At 36.7% G+C, this 16,687-nt stretch overlaps 1 protein-coding gene across 1 annotated transcript in view; it reads right to left on the bottom strand.

Moving 5' to 3' along the window:
- The window catches only part of NLK (nemo-like kinase), a 156,525-nt gene that overhangs the window by 69,066 nt on the left and 70,772 nt on the right, over window positions 1–16,687 (bottom strand). The window contains exon 3 of the mRNA XM_011940755.1: window positions 5,302–5,431. Coding sequence (XP_011796145.1) covers window positions 5,302–5,431 — 130 coding nt within the window. The remainder of the gene's footprint in view (window positions 1–5,301; window positions 5,432–16,687) is intronic.

Genomic DNA, 16,687 nt, shown 5'->3' with positions numbered 1-16,687 from the left:
TTATGTATATGGTATACGGCTAAGGTTAATTTTTTAAATATGGATATATCATGGACTCAGAACTGTTTATTGAAATGGTCATCCATTCCCCACTGGATTATAGTGGCACCTCTCTTGCAAATCAGGTGAACATGTATGTGGTACGCCAGTTTACAAACTTTCTGTTTCTGTTGCTCCTTGGATTCAGTCTCAATATCGGACAACAGTCTCAATACCTGGTAGTATGAATTTCTAACTTTATTTAACTTCTTTAAGATTGTCTGGGCTATTTTAGATCTTTTGCATTTCCATAAGTTTTAGGATATTTGTCAATTTCCATACACATATAGACATAAAACCCTGCTGGGACTGTGATTAAGATTACACTAAAATGTATAGCTCTACTTGCGAAGAAAAGACCTATCAATCACATTGAGTCTTCCAATCCATGAACACAGGAGACTGTATTATTTTAAATGTGACAGTAATCTGCCTAGAACCACAAACTTTAGGCACACAGCAAACAAAACCAAATTCTTTGAAAAGTAACATACCCCTAGAGCATCCTTTGCTTTTTCCAACTCCTTAGCAGCACAACAGTTATTATTAGTTAGCACTTAGTATTACCAATGTCTGAACAGCATGTCTGTATTAAGAGATAGGCCATATCTGTTTTTCCCATATTGTATGATTCTGTAACCTACTTATGAACCCAAAGGGGTGTTGTATGAGTTAGGTCAGACTATACAAAGGAAAATGAATGAAGTTTCTTTGTCTCATTCTAGCCCTCTCTGGAGCACTCCAGAACTAGGACAACAAAAAGTAACCCCAAGAGAGAGATCACAGAAGTTATCATTCCAGGCCCTTAGATTTCTTTTTTTCTGTCACTTTCATTCACTCACTCACTCTTCAAGTAGAATGGCTGCCTACTGTGTACTTAGTGTTATTGTCTAAAGACAAGAAAAACGTCCAAGACTTGTGTCACAGGGGCTCTTGGCAGGAATCAACAGGCCCTAAGGGGGCTCTAAATGGGCTTTAGAGGACAAGTGAAAGCCTAAAATGACATTAAAATTGTATATATATGTGCATTTTTCTGAGAGGATTCATAGCTTTCATCTCAAAGATCCAAAAAACCTAAATCATCACTTTCCCTGCTGATCATATGATAACTATGCATGTATATACACACAAGCACAAATGCATAGGTGGGTAGACAGAAGATTCTGCCAGATTTTACAAAAGCTCAGATAGATACTAGTAATAAGCCTAAACACCAATTTTTAGAAAGCTAAACCCATTTCTGTTTCCGAAGTTACTTCATCAAGGTGAATGTGTTCTTCAAGATGGCGAAGTAGCTACTCAGATGTGTGTGTGTATGTGTGTAAAAATTCAGTCAGATCACCTGAAATCAATGAATTTGATACAGTGACTTTGAAGGTTCCTTTCAAAAGAAAATCCAAAGCCTCTCAGGCTTTGTTACTATTCTTTGACACATAAAAAGTCATCCAAATTAAAATCCAACCTTCCTACAATGACCAAAATCTTTCTAAATGCCATTTTTGTCATGACATTCCTTTCTGCTTCAATCAAATCTTGTTCTCAAAAGGCTCATATTAAGATTTTTCTTCTCTGTGTTTGGCGCATCTTTGAGTTTCTAAGTTCACAACAATTTTTCTCTCTTCTTAATATTATGGTACTCGCCTGAAACCTGAGAAGCTTTAAAAAATCACAGATACCTGGGCCTCAATCCCAGAGATTACAACTTAGTAGGTGTAAGGTAAGAACCACGAATCTGTGTTTTAAGGCACCCCTCTCCAGGGAATCTTTGAATACATTTCTAGGTTTTGGTTGTCCAGAGCTTTGCTATGCACACAGCTGTCCTGGCTTAATGTTTAACCAGGTAACGCTCCCATAGTACTTTTATCATAGTAGTTATCACATTATGAAAATAATTTCAACTATTTGAAGATAAAGACACCAGAAGCTAATGTAGCTTAGGCATATAGGATGTGCATAACAAATGTTTACTGAATTAATGAATATGGGTTCTACAGCAAGACAGATTTACAGTCCAGTCTGTGCCACCTTAACCTTGGGCAAGTTACGTAACTCCAAGCCTTTGGTTCCTCCTCCACAAAGTAAGGTTAACAAGCTCTATCTGACAAGATTTTTAAGGAGTAAATTAATTAATATATGTAAAGCATCTAGCGTATCTCCTGACACACAGCAATATTAAACACACCTCTTCAAAAAGGAAGTGTTTTAAGTCTTTATTGTATCTTCCACATGACCTAGCACTGCACTCCTTACATAGGACACAATAAATAAACATTTGCTGCCTTAACTAGATCAAATACCAGTTGTCTCTTAGACTGGCATTCCACACATACTAGGTATGCTGGCCCTGAGATCCTTTTGGAAATAGATCTCAGAGATAGCAGAGATCCATTATATATAAAATAGTGGTGCTGTGCCATCTTCAACTATGTGCCTCACTTTTAAACACTTTCACAGATGTCACAGGCACTCTTCTATGATAGAGCTCAGCAGCTCCAAATAGTGGTTGTGTGTGTGTTGAGCAGATTTATACGCATTAAAAAAATTTAATTTCTACAACAATCATATACAGTTATTTCTGCTTTTACCATGCCTGCTTTGAAAATGAAAAAACTTAAAGCTTGGAGAAATTAATGTCCAAGATGCAACAGTAAAAAACAGTAGAACCAAAATTCAAACCTAGTTCTGACTTTAAAGCACAGCTCTTAGAAACTATATTAGAATTGCTTGTGTGTTTTAATTGGTGCGATTTTCACAAATTCAGTTTATTTTTCTTACACTGCTCCCTTTGACACTGTCTTTGTAACTTAATTAGTTATTAGGAATGAGTCTTGAGCAAAAATACCAACTAGACAAACAGCAGTTTATTATACCACCCCTCCTTTATAGAAGAGGCCAAGGTTGGTCTGAATATAGTAAGCCATTGATATCATTAGTAAGCAAATTTCTTTTTTGTCTTTCTTTTTTTTTTTTTTTGAGATGGTATCTTGCTCTGTGCCCAGGCAGTGTCGTGATCTTGGCTCACTGCAACCTCTGCCTCAGAGGCTCAAGTGATCCTCCCACCTTAGCCTCCTGAGTAGCTGGGACTATAGGCGTGTGCCACCGAACCCAGCTAATTTTTTATTTTTTGTAGAGACAGGGTTTTGCAACGTTGCCCAGGCTGGTCTTGAACTCCTGGACTCAAAAGATTCAGCTGCCCTGGCCTCCCAAAGTGCTGGGATTACAAGCATGAGCCACTGCACCCGGCCCTTAGTAAGCAAATTTCTGATGCCACCCTTGAGATATTTCTTCATCATGGATACCTTTACTTGAGTCTCTGACAATGAAAGAAGGTCTGCACTCTTTGATACTGAAGTGACACACTAAGGTAAGGTCAAGAAATAAAGAACTAGACATTATTCTAAATTATTTCTAAAATCTGAGGAATTGGTAGTAAAATAGTAACTCAAGTGGTATTTTGTTTTGTGTTGTGGTTTTTCTTTTAGAGATGGAGTCCTGCTCTGCACCCAGACTGAAGTGCAGGGGTGATCATAACTCACTGCAACCTTGAATTCCTGGCTCAAGTGATCTTCCTGCTTCAGCCTCCCAAATAGCTGAGACTACAGATCTGTGCCACCACACCCAGCTAATTTAAAAAACTTTCTTCTTTAGAGATGAAGTCTCGTTACGTTGTCCAGGCTGGTCTTGAACTCCTGGACTCAAGTGATCCTACCACCTCAGCCTTCTGAGTAGCTAGGATTACAGATGCCGCCATTGTCCCCGGCTTCAAGTGGTATTTTGAAATGTATTAAAACAAGCACATTGCAAGGCAGTTCCAATTGACTAAAACACAGCAATACCCTTTAAAAAAAATTAAGGCAAGAGAATTTCAAGAGGAATAATCAATAAAATGAAATATGTCAAACCAAGGAGCTTCGAGTAAACCATATGGTAAGTTTAGTACTCCAGTTTTAACAAATACCTCAAACTTTTGCAAATTTGCTTCTTAAGTAAGACCAAACTTTTGGCCAAAGTTCTCAAGTTTTTTGTGCAAACAAGCACTCAGACTCATAAGAAATCATAATTTTTTTTTCTGATAAGTTTTTATTATGGCAATTAAAATAGCATAGGTTGAGTATTATATAAAGAATTTGAGGCAGTTTTTCTTTTCACATGAAAATGAAAACATATTCTAATGCTGGCAACCTCCAGGTAAATTTTACATGTATCAAATTTTTAATTCAGGATTAGTTGAAGGGAAGCTCTGTCAAAACACAACGAGTCTATTTGTCTGTAAGTCTTCACATCTCTAAACACAGCCAAAAATAAGCTAGCCTATGTTAACTTAAGGGATGTACTGTTTTTAAAGGAGAAACTGTTTCCCACATCTCTAACTTAATCTGATTTAAAATATTACGAGATAAAGATAAAGCACTTAAAATCAAGGGTCAATTATTTCCACTTAAATCACTCACTACATAAATCACTACACTCTATTTTTGTGTTGAATATTAGTATTATTCCTTGGCTAAATATCAATATTTGCTTTGCATCAATCAATATTTATCTGTCAATCAATAAATCTTAGAATTCACTTGAATTCACTTACACTTGCTCGTTGTTCAGTCACAAAAAGGGTCCAATTTGTCTCAGGTTTCCAAGCACCTCAATAAAAACCTTGGTTGTAGTTTCTATTAATAACCTATTTTCCCTACAAATACATGTTCCTTTTCTATGGGCTTTAAACATATTTAATAGCTTGTATTCTTAGAATTAAAAAAGACATTCAGATTGACAAATGAGAGTGCACACCACATTCCAGAAGCCAATGTGAAACTCCTGATTTGAGGTTTAGAGCTTTGCATGTCATATAATTCATAGTGTAATTTTCAAACCTTCAAATAAAATGCTCATAAAATGGACTCCCCAGGTGTGTCTAATATGCTAAGGTTGAAAACCACTAATCTCAATAGTGAAAATTTAAGACAGTCATAGAGAGACATAAAGAGTATATATAAAAGGAAAGCAAAGCACTGAAAGACTACAGCTTAGAAAACTCTGTGTGTGTGCATCTCTTCCAATAAGAACGCATGAATTGAAAACCTAACAATAACTATTCTCCTATAACCTCACTGGTGCGCTTATTTGTTTTCACATTTTGGCATAAAACTGTAGCCAATTTCCAAATTTTACTTATAGGTGCCCTTTTAAACTCTCATTTGCTCTTTACTAATTGAATGCAGGAGGCTTAGGAAATAGTTTCCCCCAAATACCAATTTCACTTACATTATCATGCTTAAAAAAACACAACATCTTCAATTCCCGGAAGACCCTTTTGCAAGAGACCAGATTCTGGAAGACGTTGGGCATCTTTTTGAGTGCTACTCTCTTTCCGTCTCTTGGATCTGTTACTGACCTAAAGAAGCAGTATTTGGAGAAGGGGGAAAAAAAAAAAAAACAGAGAAATCAGTTCCACACCTTGTTTTCCAATGTTTCAGATCATGACAATATCTTTATCTTAAAACACTCAACATTAAGTCCACTTAATGAAGCTTAAGGTGTCAGTGAGAAAGATAAAAAAGTACACACTTACAATTAAAGAGAATGTTTGGTCACCCAAGTCATCTGCCATGCTTTAAAAAACAAATTCCCTGTCTAAATTTATATAAACACTTACTCTTTCAGAAGTCACTTTATGGTATTAGTGGTAAAGCCATTTTAAAGACAGGAAAAAACAAACATACAGAAGCAGCATAGATAACATTAATTTGATAAAAGTCAAATTAGTTTTATGCTTTATTTTCAGAACTACATTGAGAGGGAAGACATGTTCAAACACAATTTAAATATTTTGATATCTTATGTATATGAACATCTTTTAGTAATATGGATTTCAATATAAGTAGCAGTTGAACAATGTCCCCTCCTTAGAAGTCTGGGTGCCAGCTTAGGGATCCCTCTAGCTCCCAAGTAATGATAACTTCATCCCTTTTATTTCCTAACTCTTAGTGTGGTAGTTGCTTCTTGTAGTTACTATCTCTTTAACAACTGTGTCCCCCTCCACCCGCCCCTTTTAGCCTTCTAATACCTATATAACCAATTTCCTGTATTATATTTCCCTATGTTTGAAATAGGAATGTGGTTTCTGTTTTTTTGGCTGAACCCAGTTGATACATATTAACCAAATAGTTAAAAGAATATCAGGCCGGGCTCAGTGGCTCACGCCTGTAATCCCTGTATTTTGGGAGGCCAAGGTGGGTGGATCACCTGAGGCCAGGAGTTTGAGACCAGCCTGGCCAACATGGTGAAACTCAGTCTCTACCAAAAATACTAAAATTAGCTGGGTGTGGTGGTGGGTGCCTGTAATCCCAGCTACTTGGGAGGCTGAGGCATAAGAATCGCTTGAACCTGGAGGTGGAGGTTGCAGTGAGCCAAAGTTTCTTGACTGCACTCTAGCCTGGGTGACAGAACGAGACTCTGTCTCAAAACAAAAAAGAAAGAAAAAATAAATACCAATAAATTGAGTATACATGGCCAATTGGTCATTTGGCAAATTGATTTTCCATGAATTAACTAACCTAGAGCTTTTTTTTTCCTTCTACCTATCATACTAAGATTGGTTGTTCTGGTAGAATTTATTTCTGTCCAATTTATCTGGCTAGATTCCTGCCTAACATTTTCAGCTATTATTCGTTCAGCCCCTGTTCTGATCATCCAATGCTCTGAGTATTTATTCCTCCTAAATTTGTGTCATTTTAAAATTTGAGGCTGGGCTCAGTGGCTCATGCCTGTGTCCCCAGCACTCTGGGAGGCTGAGGCAGGAGGACTGCCCAAGATCAGGAGTTTGAGACCAGCCTGAGCAATACGGCAAGACTCTGTATTTTAAAAAAACGAAAAAAAAAAATTGATTCATGTGGCATTAATGTCTCTTTCTAAGTTATTAATTAAAGTTTAGAATAGGACTGAGAATAGATCTCTGCAACAGATACAATACTAGAAATCATCAACAAGACTGACATTCAATCATTAATCTTGGGTATGGATATTCAGTTACTCATTCAATGAACTACAATCACTCAGGAAATCAGACACTCATTGAATTGCTTTCCTGAAAATAAAAATTCCTATTATCTACATATCTGTCTAAAAACCATATCAAACTTCTTTATGGATTCATTTTAGTGATCACTACTTCCTTTTCTAAGTACTCATGAAACTCTGAAATTATGTATTCTAGTATTTTTTTTTCCTTAACATGGTGCTATCTCTATTGAGTATTCTAGTATTTTTTAAGAACACGATGGCTTCACTTTCTTCCATTGGCCAAAATTTTGATAAAACAAGTATTATCTATTATCATTATTTTTTAGAGACAGGGTCTCACCGTCACCCTGGCTGGAGTGCAGTGGCACAAATATGGATCACTGCAGCCTGGAACTCTTGGGCTCAAGTAGTCTTCCTGCCTCAGCCCTCTGAGTAGCTGGGACTACAGGCAATTGTGAGTTTTCAATAGCTTCATATGTAACTCAAGTAGGCCGGGAGACCTAACATTCATGACTGTTGCTTAAAAAATACCAACCCAGGTAGGGTGCAGTGGCTCACACCTGTTAATCCCAGCACTTTGGGAGGCTGAGGATGAGACAGGAGGATCACTTGGGGCCAGGAGTTCTAGACCAGCCTAGGCAACACAGTGAGACCCTGTATCTCACATACACGCACACACGCACACACACACCCCAGTCAAATCTGCAATACTGATTAAAATCCACATAAACTAGAAAATAGGAGGGGACACTGATATATTGCTATATTCAAACTATTAGTCGTACTTTTTTTCTGTTTAAATATACTACTTCAGTATCTAGCTACTAGAAGAGAAAAATGTCAATGAAATACGAAAAAGGGAAAACTTCAGATAACACATTGTATTCAACTGTCACGTCTCTTTGGTCTTCTCTAATCTAGAAGTTATTTGGCATGTCTTTCATGCCTGCCATTTTTGAAATACACAGACCAGGCCAGTTACCTTGAAGACTAGCCCTTAATTTGGGTTTGGTGTTTTCTCATAACTAGATTCAGATTACCCATTTTTGACAGAAACAACAAAGAACTGATGCTTTCTCAGTGCATCATCTCAGGAAGCATATAATGTCAATATGTCTCATTACTGCTGATAACTTTAATCACTTGAATGAGGTATCTGCCAGGTTTCTCCACTATAAAGTTACTATTTTTTTCCCTTTGTAACTGTGCAAATATCCTATTCCTCACTGAACTTTGATCCATTAACTTTAGTATCCATTCACGATTTTTGTCGGAATCAATTATTACGATGGTTACCAAATGACAATAATTTTAATATCTTTAACAGTTAGCCAGGCACAATAAATACTAGTTTTTAAACATGAGGTAAACTGATTTAACACAATGCCCTTTCCAAAGGCCTCATACAATACTTCTTCCTAACTTCTGACTACTACTTACTGGTCACCCTATTATGGTTAGAAAAGCCACTAAAGGAGATAAACCCACTCCTGAAAACACTTGACACAGGCTCAAGGTGAGTACTGTGTCTTGTAATGTTTTAAAGTAAAATTCACAAAGCAGCATTTTATTATTCATGCAAAAGCCAGTCATGCCTGTAGCTGGCAACAATAGAACTCTAATGAATGTGAATGGCAGTGCAGTAATTTCATGCCATGTTGAGTTTGTTCTCTCTTAACTTGAGGTAGCAGATGCTTTGGTTCAGCACAAACAGTACCACAGAACACAGATAAGTGTGGAGGCATGTTATACAGGAATTCTTTTATTTTCTTTGTTACTCAAAGGCTTAAGGCGCTTAGTTTCTCTGCTGCTGCAATACCCTGGTTATTCTAACGGCACTTGCTAATGAAGCTCCAGCTGTAGAGATAATGAACAACACTTAGGACAAGTTTCTTCATTTCAGAAAAAAAAGGAGCCATCCTTATACCTACAATTCTGGGGCAGTTACTTTCTCTGCTAAACTGGATGCCTTAAATAAGACAGTGCATCTGTCATTTCATCTGATTCCCTTCTTAAACAGTCAAGTTTTACTAACAGGAGTTTACTTTCTAAGTCTTAAATTTATACTTCAAACAGCATGTTTAAGAGTCATGAGAAAGAACCCTTCCTTACACCTGTCCAGAGTTTATCAATACTTCTTTGTCCTCACAAATTCAACTGGTTTTTAAAAAGCCAGAAGAATCCACAAGTCATTTTTCAGAGAGATATGGAATTGATCAAAAGAGTACAATAATAAAACAGGAAGCATTTTAGATCTGTTGTGGTCATTTTGTTGAGTTTTCTTAATCCCAGAAGACTGAACACTGCCACAAATCTGCTTAAATTACTGACAAGCAGAAAAGTTGTAATGAAACAAAAGCGACACTTATTACTGGGAATACTTTCTCAGCCACTAAAATGTCACTTAAAACATCTTTAAACTAGACAGCAAGAATCTCCAAGAAATTATGTTTCTCTTTCATTTTTATGTGAAGAATCCCCCATGTTTTAGCAGTCTTAAAGTTCATGTTTCTGATACATGTTTTTAGCTATTCAAAGCAAATGCATAATATAATTTAAAAAGTGCTTCAACTTGGTTTAAGAAAATCAGGTTCTTCTAATTCTATTCACATAAAGTTGTAATCAGCAATCCTCCATTTCTTGCTACACATACTATAATATGTCAACTACACCAGTACAGTACATATCTCAGTAACAGAACCTCCTAACTAAACTCTAAATATTTAGATTATTGCCTTCACATTTATTTTGAAATTCATTTCCTTATTTTTACTTGTATTTAGATTAAGTCTGTTTAAGAAAACAATAGCAAACTGGGGCAAAATTTTTGACAACAAACAAGTCTAGGAAATGTATCCTATTTGTACCTTAGTCCTTGTTTTATGTTCAAGGATACACAAGAAATTTATGTAGTAAGTTATGGAATAACAAATTTATTTTTATTTCTCACTAGTCTTTCTAATCGCAATTTTAACAGGCTATAATTTGGGTGCACTTCACCACATTTATCGAGTTGTACACAATTTAGAAGAAATCTTCCTAGGCTTTTCCCCCATCCAAAACACATAAATAAAAAATGGATTCTCATCTTCTATATTTAATGTATCCTATTAGCCGAGTTCTTTTCTCATTTGTTTGTTTATCCAAGTTTGGTAATTGTTGGGTTAGCTGTATGCATTAAGAAAGAGATCCTTTTCCAATTTATCAGGATATATAAAATGATTCCCAAATTTGCTAATTTGTATTACAAAGAAAAAAGGCCTTATACAACAGATAAACCAAGGCTGAGAAACAGTTCATTCTTTTCTTCATATCCTCCTAATATTATTCAATATTAGGAGGAGCAAATAATATTGAGCAGCAAAATATCTATATTTGACTCAAAGAGTTAAATAAGAACTTAAACATCCTCTAACTCTGTGTTTAATGAACTAAAAATAGCAAAGATCTCAGCAGATAAGACAGCACTGGGCCATTCTGATCTGTAGTGAGACACCTGAAGGTGCTGATAATGGAGGAAGGATAAGGAACAGGTAAGCCATCCAGCATCAAGCTGTCATATTTATTTTCAAGTACTTAGTACTAGTGAGTGAAACCTAACTCTTAAGACCCTTTCAGTCCCCACCAATAATACTGGATAAGTTAAAATGTAGCTAAATCATTTTATGATAATTCTTGTGGTCTTGGGAATATTTAATTGTTTTTTAGATCATGAATTAACTAGTTCATGATCTACTAGTTGTAGATGCTGGGGAGATATAGAGACTTCCTCCTCAGTCACTGTTCAATACGTCTACGAGGAGTATTGAACTGCCTGCAGGAAAATTGCCATGCCAGATTTTCTCATGTTAGAGGGTGAACATGATACAGCCCAGTCTGCCAAGTCTAGGTAGTTTTCATGGCCCACTAGTCACAGTCCTTGCTTAGAAACAGACCTACGAATATTGCATGGGGAGGAAAACCAGTTGAAACAATGAAGGAAAGGCTTCTAGGCAAAGCCACAAATGAAAATAATTCACAACTACATCTCCCTCTTGCATTTTAACAACTTTGTCTAGGCAAGAAGAAGTTACAAAGGGCAAGTAAAACTAAAAATGTCACATAAAAATGCACTTACTTTTAATCCCACTGATTACTTCCTGAAAGATATGTGTTCAGTAATAGGAACATTGAGGACCAGAAAAAAATTTATATTTAACAACTGGCAATTTTTGTTGCACATTAGGTTTATGTAAGGATAGAAAACATTTGAAAGAAAAAGACAGTTTTATTCACATGGTAGGTTTGTGACAGTGTGGCTTTGCAGATGTCAAAAATCTTAATGAATTTAGAAATAAAGCTCACATCAGAAAACTTTGTTCTGAATTGTCATAGAGCATACTTTAATATTTTAATGGCTAATATTTTAATAATTACTTAATACAAAATGTGAACAATATGCCTGAAGTTAAAAGCAAATTGAACATATCAACAGTAAAAAAATTTTTGAAATAAAAGAAGCCCTTCGCCTGGTTGCACTCCTGAAAGCAAGATGGGTCACCAGTAGCTCTACTGGAGCCACCCATGAAAATTTGGCCGGGGTTCTCACACTTGTTGCATCTGCTCAAACCAGCATGGTCTGATCCTGAAACATGGCCTCAATAGGTGCTGCCAGTGTTTCCATCAGTACATGAAGGATATAGGTTTCATTAAGTTGGACTAAATGATCTTTGTTGAATGAATTATCCAAGGCATTCACTCAATGAAAGAAACCATGTTAGCTCTGTATACATAAAATAAAAAATTTTAAAAATATAAATGAGGAAATGTGAATATGGCTCAGAATTAGTTATAAATAATACGTCCGTATTTTCTAGAGATGCATACTTATAAGTATAAACAGGTGAAATGACATGAAATCTAGGATTTGTTTTAAAATACTTCAGCAACAATAAAAAAAATAGTTGAAACAAATGAAGCAGATCTTATTAAATACTGAATCTAGGTGGTGGGTATAATGGGGTCTAATTATACAAATGGAAAATAATGTAAGTTTGAAATTTTCTTTTTTTTTTTTTTGAGACGGACTCTCGCTCTGTCACCCAGGCTGGAGTGCAGTGGCGGGATCTCAGCTCACTGCAAGCTCCGCCTCCCGGGTTCATGCCATTCTCCTGCCTCAGCCTCCTGAGTAGCTGGGACTACAGGCGCCCGCCACCTCGCCCGGCTAGTTTTTTGTATTTTTTAGTAGAGACGGGGTTTCACCGTGTTAGCCAGGATGGTCTCGATCTCCTGACCTCGTGATCCGCCCGTCTCGGCCTCCCAAAGTGCTGGGATTACAGGCTTGAGCCACCGCGCCCGGCCACTGAAATTTTCAAAATAAAAATAATAAAATGAAATTTATAAAAAATACTATTTATAATATTAAAATATGTAATATCTGGGATTAAAGCTAACAGATGCTACACAAGACTTCTATACAAGATGTTTAAAAAATATTACAGAGCAAAATTAAAGAATAAAAGGAAAGATGTATCATATTCATGAACTCAACATTGTAAAATGTTCAGTTCCCCCCAAATTGATGGGGGGGATAGATGAAGTAGTTTTAAAGTTTTTCTATAAATTCAAGTGTTCTGAGGACAGCTAAAACACTTGAAGAAGGATAGGTCGGTTTTGAAAAATTGCTCTACTAGATATGAAGACATAATAAAGCTACAGTAATTTACATAGTGTAATTTTGGTACAAAGATAGATGAAATAGAAATATAATCTAAAAAGAGACTATCGCCTATATGAACACTTGACTTACCAAAAAGTTGGCTCTGCAGAGCAGTGGAGACAGGAAGGCTGTGTCAGTTATTAAGCTCTTCTCTCTCAGCTTCAAATCCATCCACCTAAACACTGCTCTATAATGCTGTGGGGCTAAACTCTACAAACCACATTTTGGTTTTGCCAACTGGCTCCATGTTAGGCTCTGCCAACAGAAGGCTGTAGAGGGAGACTGCAAGGCTGGAGGAGGAAGAAGGGACTTGCTCCTCCTATGGGTTTCCTGTCTGTTTCTTGTTTCTGTGACACCCAAGCAATACTTCTTCACTCCCAGCAATAGTACCTTCTTATAGCAGTAGCTGAATTCAGTTTATAGTTCTGCCAAAACTTGCAGAACTAGCCTCACCACATCTTCCATGCCAGATACCAGCATCAGTGGGCCAGTATCCTCTCCTCAGACATCATGGGGTTCTAAATTTAATAATTCCAACCTCTTCCCTTTATTTTTCCTGCTGTGGGGTGGAAACCGCTACTTTTGTGATATCTTATGTGTTTTCTTCTTGCATTTTTAGTTATCTACTTGACAACTTTATACTTAATTAAAATTTTTTTCCCATATTAAACTCTGTTTAAATAACTGGTGTGGTTTCTTTCTCCTGATCGAACGCTGTCAGATATAGTATCTTTTCAATCTATGTTATTGGAACCAAGAAATATCAACATGGAAAAATAAGATGAACCTCCAAACCTACTTCACACTATACACAAAAATGAATTCCAGGTAGGATGTAGATATAAATGTGAAAATCAAAATCACATCGCTTTTAGAAGATAACATATAGAAGAATATGATATTAAGGCAGGGAAAGATTTCATCAGTTGAACACAAAAAGCACTAATCACACTGGAAAATATTGATATATTTGACTACTTTAAAACCAAAAAACGTCTTTTCATAACTACATTGTTAAGAGAGTAAAAATGCATGTCAAATAGGAGAAGATGCCCACAACACTTATAAGGAACAAAGGGCTCTTATCCAGATGTATACAGAATCCTACAAATCAATTTTTTTAAAGTCTAACAATAGCAAATGTTTTGTTAAGATGAAGAGCAATGGAAATTCTTATAGTTTAGGAGGGTAAACTGTTATAATTACTTTGGAAAAAAAGTTGACATTATCTATTAAGTCAAAAATATATACATACTATGACCTGGCAATTTGACTCCTAGGTATATAACCAAAAGGAATATGCATATCTCTATACATTAAGACACATGCAAGCATATTCAGAGCAGCAATATTTGTAATACCCTTAAAACTGGAAATAGCTTAAATATCCACAAACAGAATGTTTAATATATAATATACAGTATACAAATTGTAATATATTCAAACGGAATACTCTCCAGCAATTAAACTACTGCTATATGCAACAACATAGACAAATCTTACAAACATAATTTTGAACAAAAGAAATCAGTCACAATAAATACATACTACAAGATACCATTTCCATAATTTTTTTTTAAAAAAGGCAAAGTTAAACTATAATGTTTAGGGATGCACACTTAGGAGACAGAAACTGCTGGGAAAGGAAGTAGTTAGCATAAAAGTTAGGATAGTGATTATCTTGGGAGGAGCGGACAACGATGGTAGAGTGTCAGAGGCGTTTGAACCAGAACAACTCCATCTTGAGTAAGGGGGGTGGGTAAAATGAGGCTGAGACCTACTGGGCTGCATTCCCAGGAAGTTAAGGCATTCTGAGTCACAGGATGAGATAGGAAGTCAGCACAAGATACAGGTCATAAAGACCTTGCTGGTATAACAAGTTGCAGTAAAGCAGCCAGCTAAAATCCACCAAAACCAAGATGGTGATGAGTGACCTCTGGAATTATAATACATTAGCATGCTAAAAGACACTCCCACTAGCGCCATGACAGTTTACAAATGCCATGGCAACACCAAGAAGTTACCCTATATGGCTTAAAAAGGGGAGGCATAAATAATCCATCCTTTGTTTAGCATATAATCAAGAAATAATCATAAAAATGGGCAACCAGCAGCCCTCAGGGCTGCTCTACCTATGGAGTAGCCATTCTTTTATCCCTTTACTTAAGTAAACTTGCTTTCACTTTATGGACTTGCCCCGAATTTTTTCTTGTGTGAGATCCAAGAATCCTTTCTTGGGATATGGATCCAGAAGGCACAGGGGACTTCTGGGTACTGGTGATGTCCTGTATCTCACTTGAATGGTGGTTATAGCAGTGTGCACTTTGTGATACGCCACTGAGTTATACATTTTATTCTGTGTATGTGTGTTACTAAATTAGAAAGATTTTTTAAAAAGGCAAACTGCCCGGCTTAATTTTCTAGCACAAAAAAAGTATTTTAGCTTAAACTTGTATAATGAGTAACTTTTTAAAAGGATGAGTCTTTCCATTATTTTTCATATAGATATACATCTATACAAGCCCAAAGAACTTTGCCACTTCTTTCCCTGTGCCAAATTCATTCTGTAGAAAGGAGTATACTATAATGTCTTTTTTATGTTGTAGTAGAATTCCAAAGGAATCTGCTTGCTTAAAAAACTAAACATTTTCTTCATCATTACACAAGAAAACATTATTAGGAAGCATTCCACAGGAAAGTGCTGTCAGCAAATTTAGGACTACAGCCCCACCCCTAATCTAATCACAATCTCCTAACTTCTTCCATTGTGAAGCAAAACGCTGAAGCAGCTACAACATATAGATGTGTTTCAGGTTTTCAATTAGCCTGTTAAAAATAACCAAACCCAAAAATATTACAAAACCAAAACAAAACAGGAGGCAGGACTTCCAGCTGTGGCAAACTGAAGAGGTCAGCAAATCCTTTCCCCTCAAAACAACTATAAAACTAGACGAAAGTGTCAAAAACAGCCATTTTGGGACTCCAGAAAATGGCCAAAGTCAAATGACAAATTTAAGTGTTTTTACAAAAAACTGCTGAAATTTGTGTTAAGAGGAGTCACAGCTTGGGGTTGCTTCTTACCCCACCCCTGCCACACCCTATCCAAGCACCAGTACATCTAATAGTTCCCGGGCAAGGCTGGCTACAAAACCCAGCAGCTTCATTGTCGCAGGGAGCTAACATGATTTGAAGGCGAGGGCAAAAAATCCACACCCAGTAGCATTGTGGGGTCAAAGCATTAAATCCAACTAGAAAAGAACAGAGAAAGCCTATACTCTGTTATTCAAAGGCTGCTATCCTGGTTGAGAAGAAGGGCAGACTATCAGAAATCCAGAAATTTAACAAGCAGATTCTGGAAATGAGAGAGCCACAGAGGGGGGCTAAACTCCCCACACAGTCCTGGCTAACTGATGGCTGAATATATGTCCAGAGGAGACTGGAGAGAGCCTGAACTCTCCATAGATCTCTTGCTGACTGAGAGGCTTCCTGCATGTGAGGAAAAACTGAGAGGGCTCAGCAGAAAATAAAAGCTGGGCAAATGTGAAAACTACATGCTCTCCCAACACACACACACACACACACACACACACACACATCCCAAAAGGTATAAGCCTTACTAGCTCAAAATGCTTGAGCACCTTTAACCAATAGCCAACCACTCAGCTATGCAGACACAAGCAGGACTCCAAGAAAGCTAGGCTAAAAATTAAAAAAAAAAACAAAATTGAACAGAGACCCGAGTTGGCTGCACCTCAGTGGGGAGAGAGATTCTGCACATTAAGTCTGCACGTGTCATTTAAGAATAAGCAAATATATATAATAACAATAATGACAACTGTCAGGGGCGAGGAAAATCAGAACCAGAGCTGTTACACTGTATTATCTAATATGTCCAGCTTTTAGCAAAAACATTCCATGACATGTAAAGAA

Source organism: Colobus angolensis, unplaced genomic scaffold, assembly GCF_000951035.1.
Source record: "Colobus angolensis palliatus isolate OR3802 unplaced genomic scaffold, Cang.pa_1.0 Scaffold193, whole genome shotgun sequence".
In the NCBI taxonomy this organism is placed as follows: Eukaryota; Metazoa; Chordata; class Mammalia; order Primates; family Cercopithecidae; genus Colobus; species Colobus angolensis.
The sequence above is the reverse complement of the archived record's forward strand: the minus strand, read 5'-3'. Positions and strand labels throughout refer to the sequence as shown.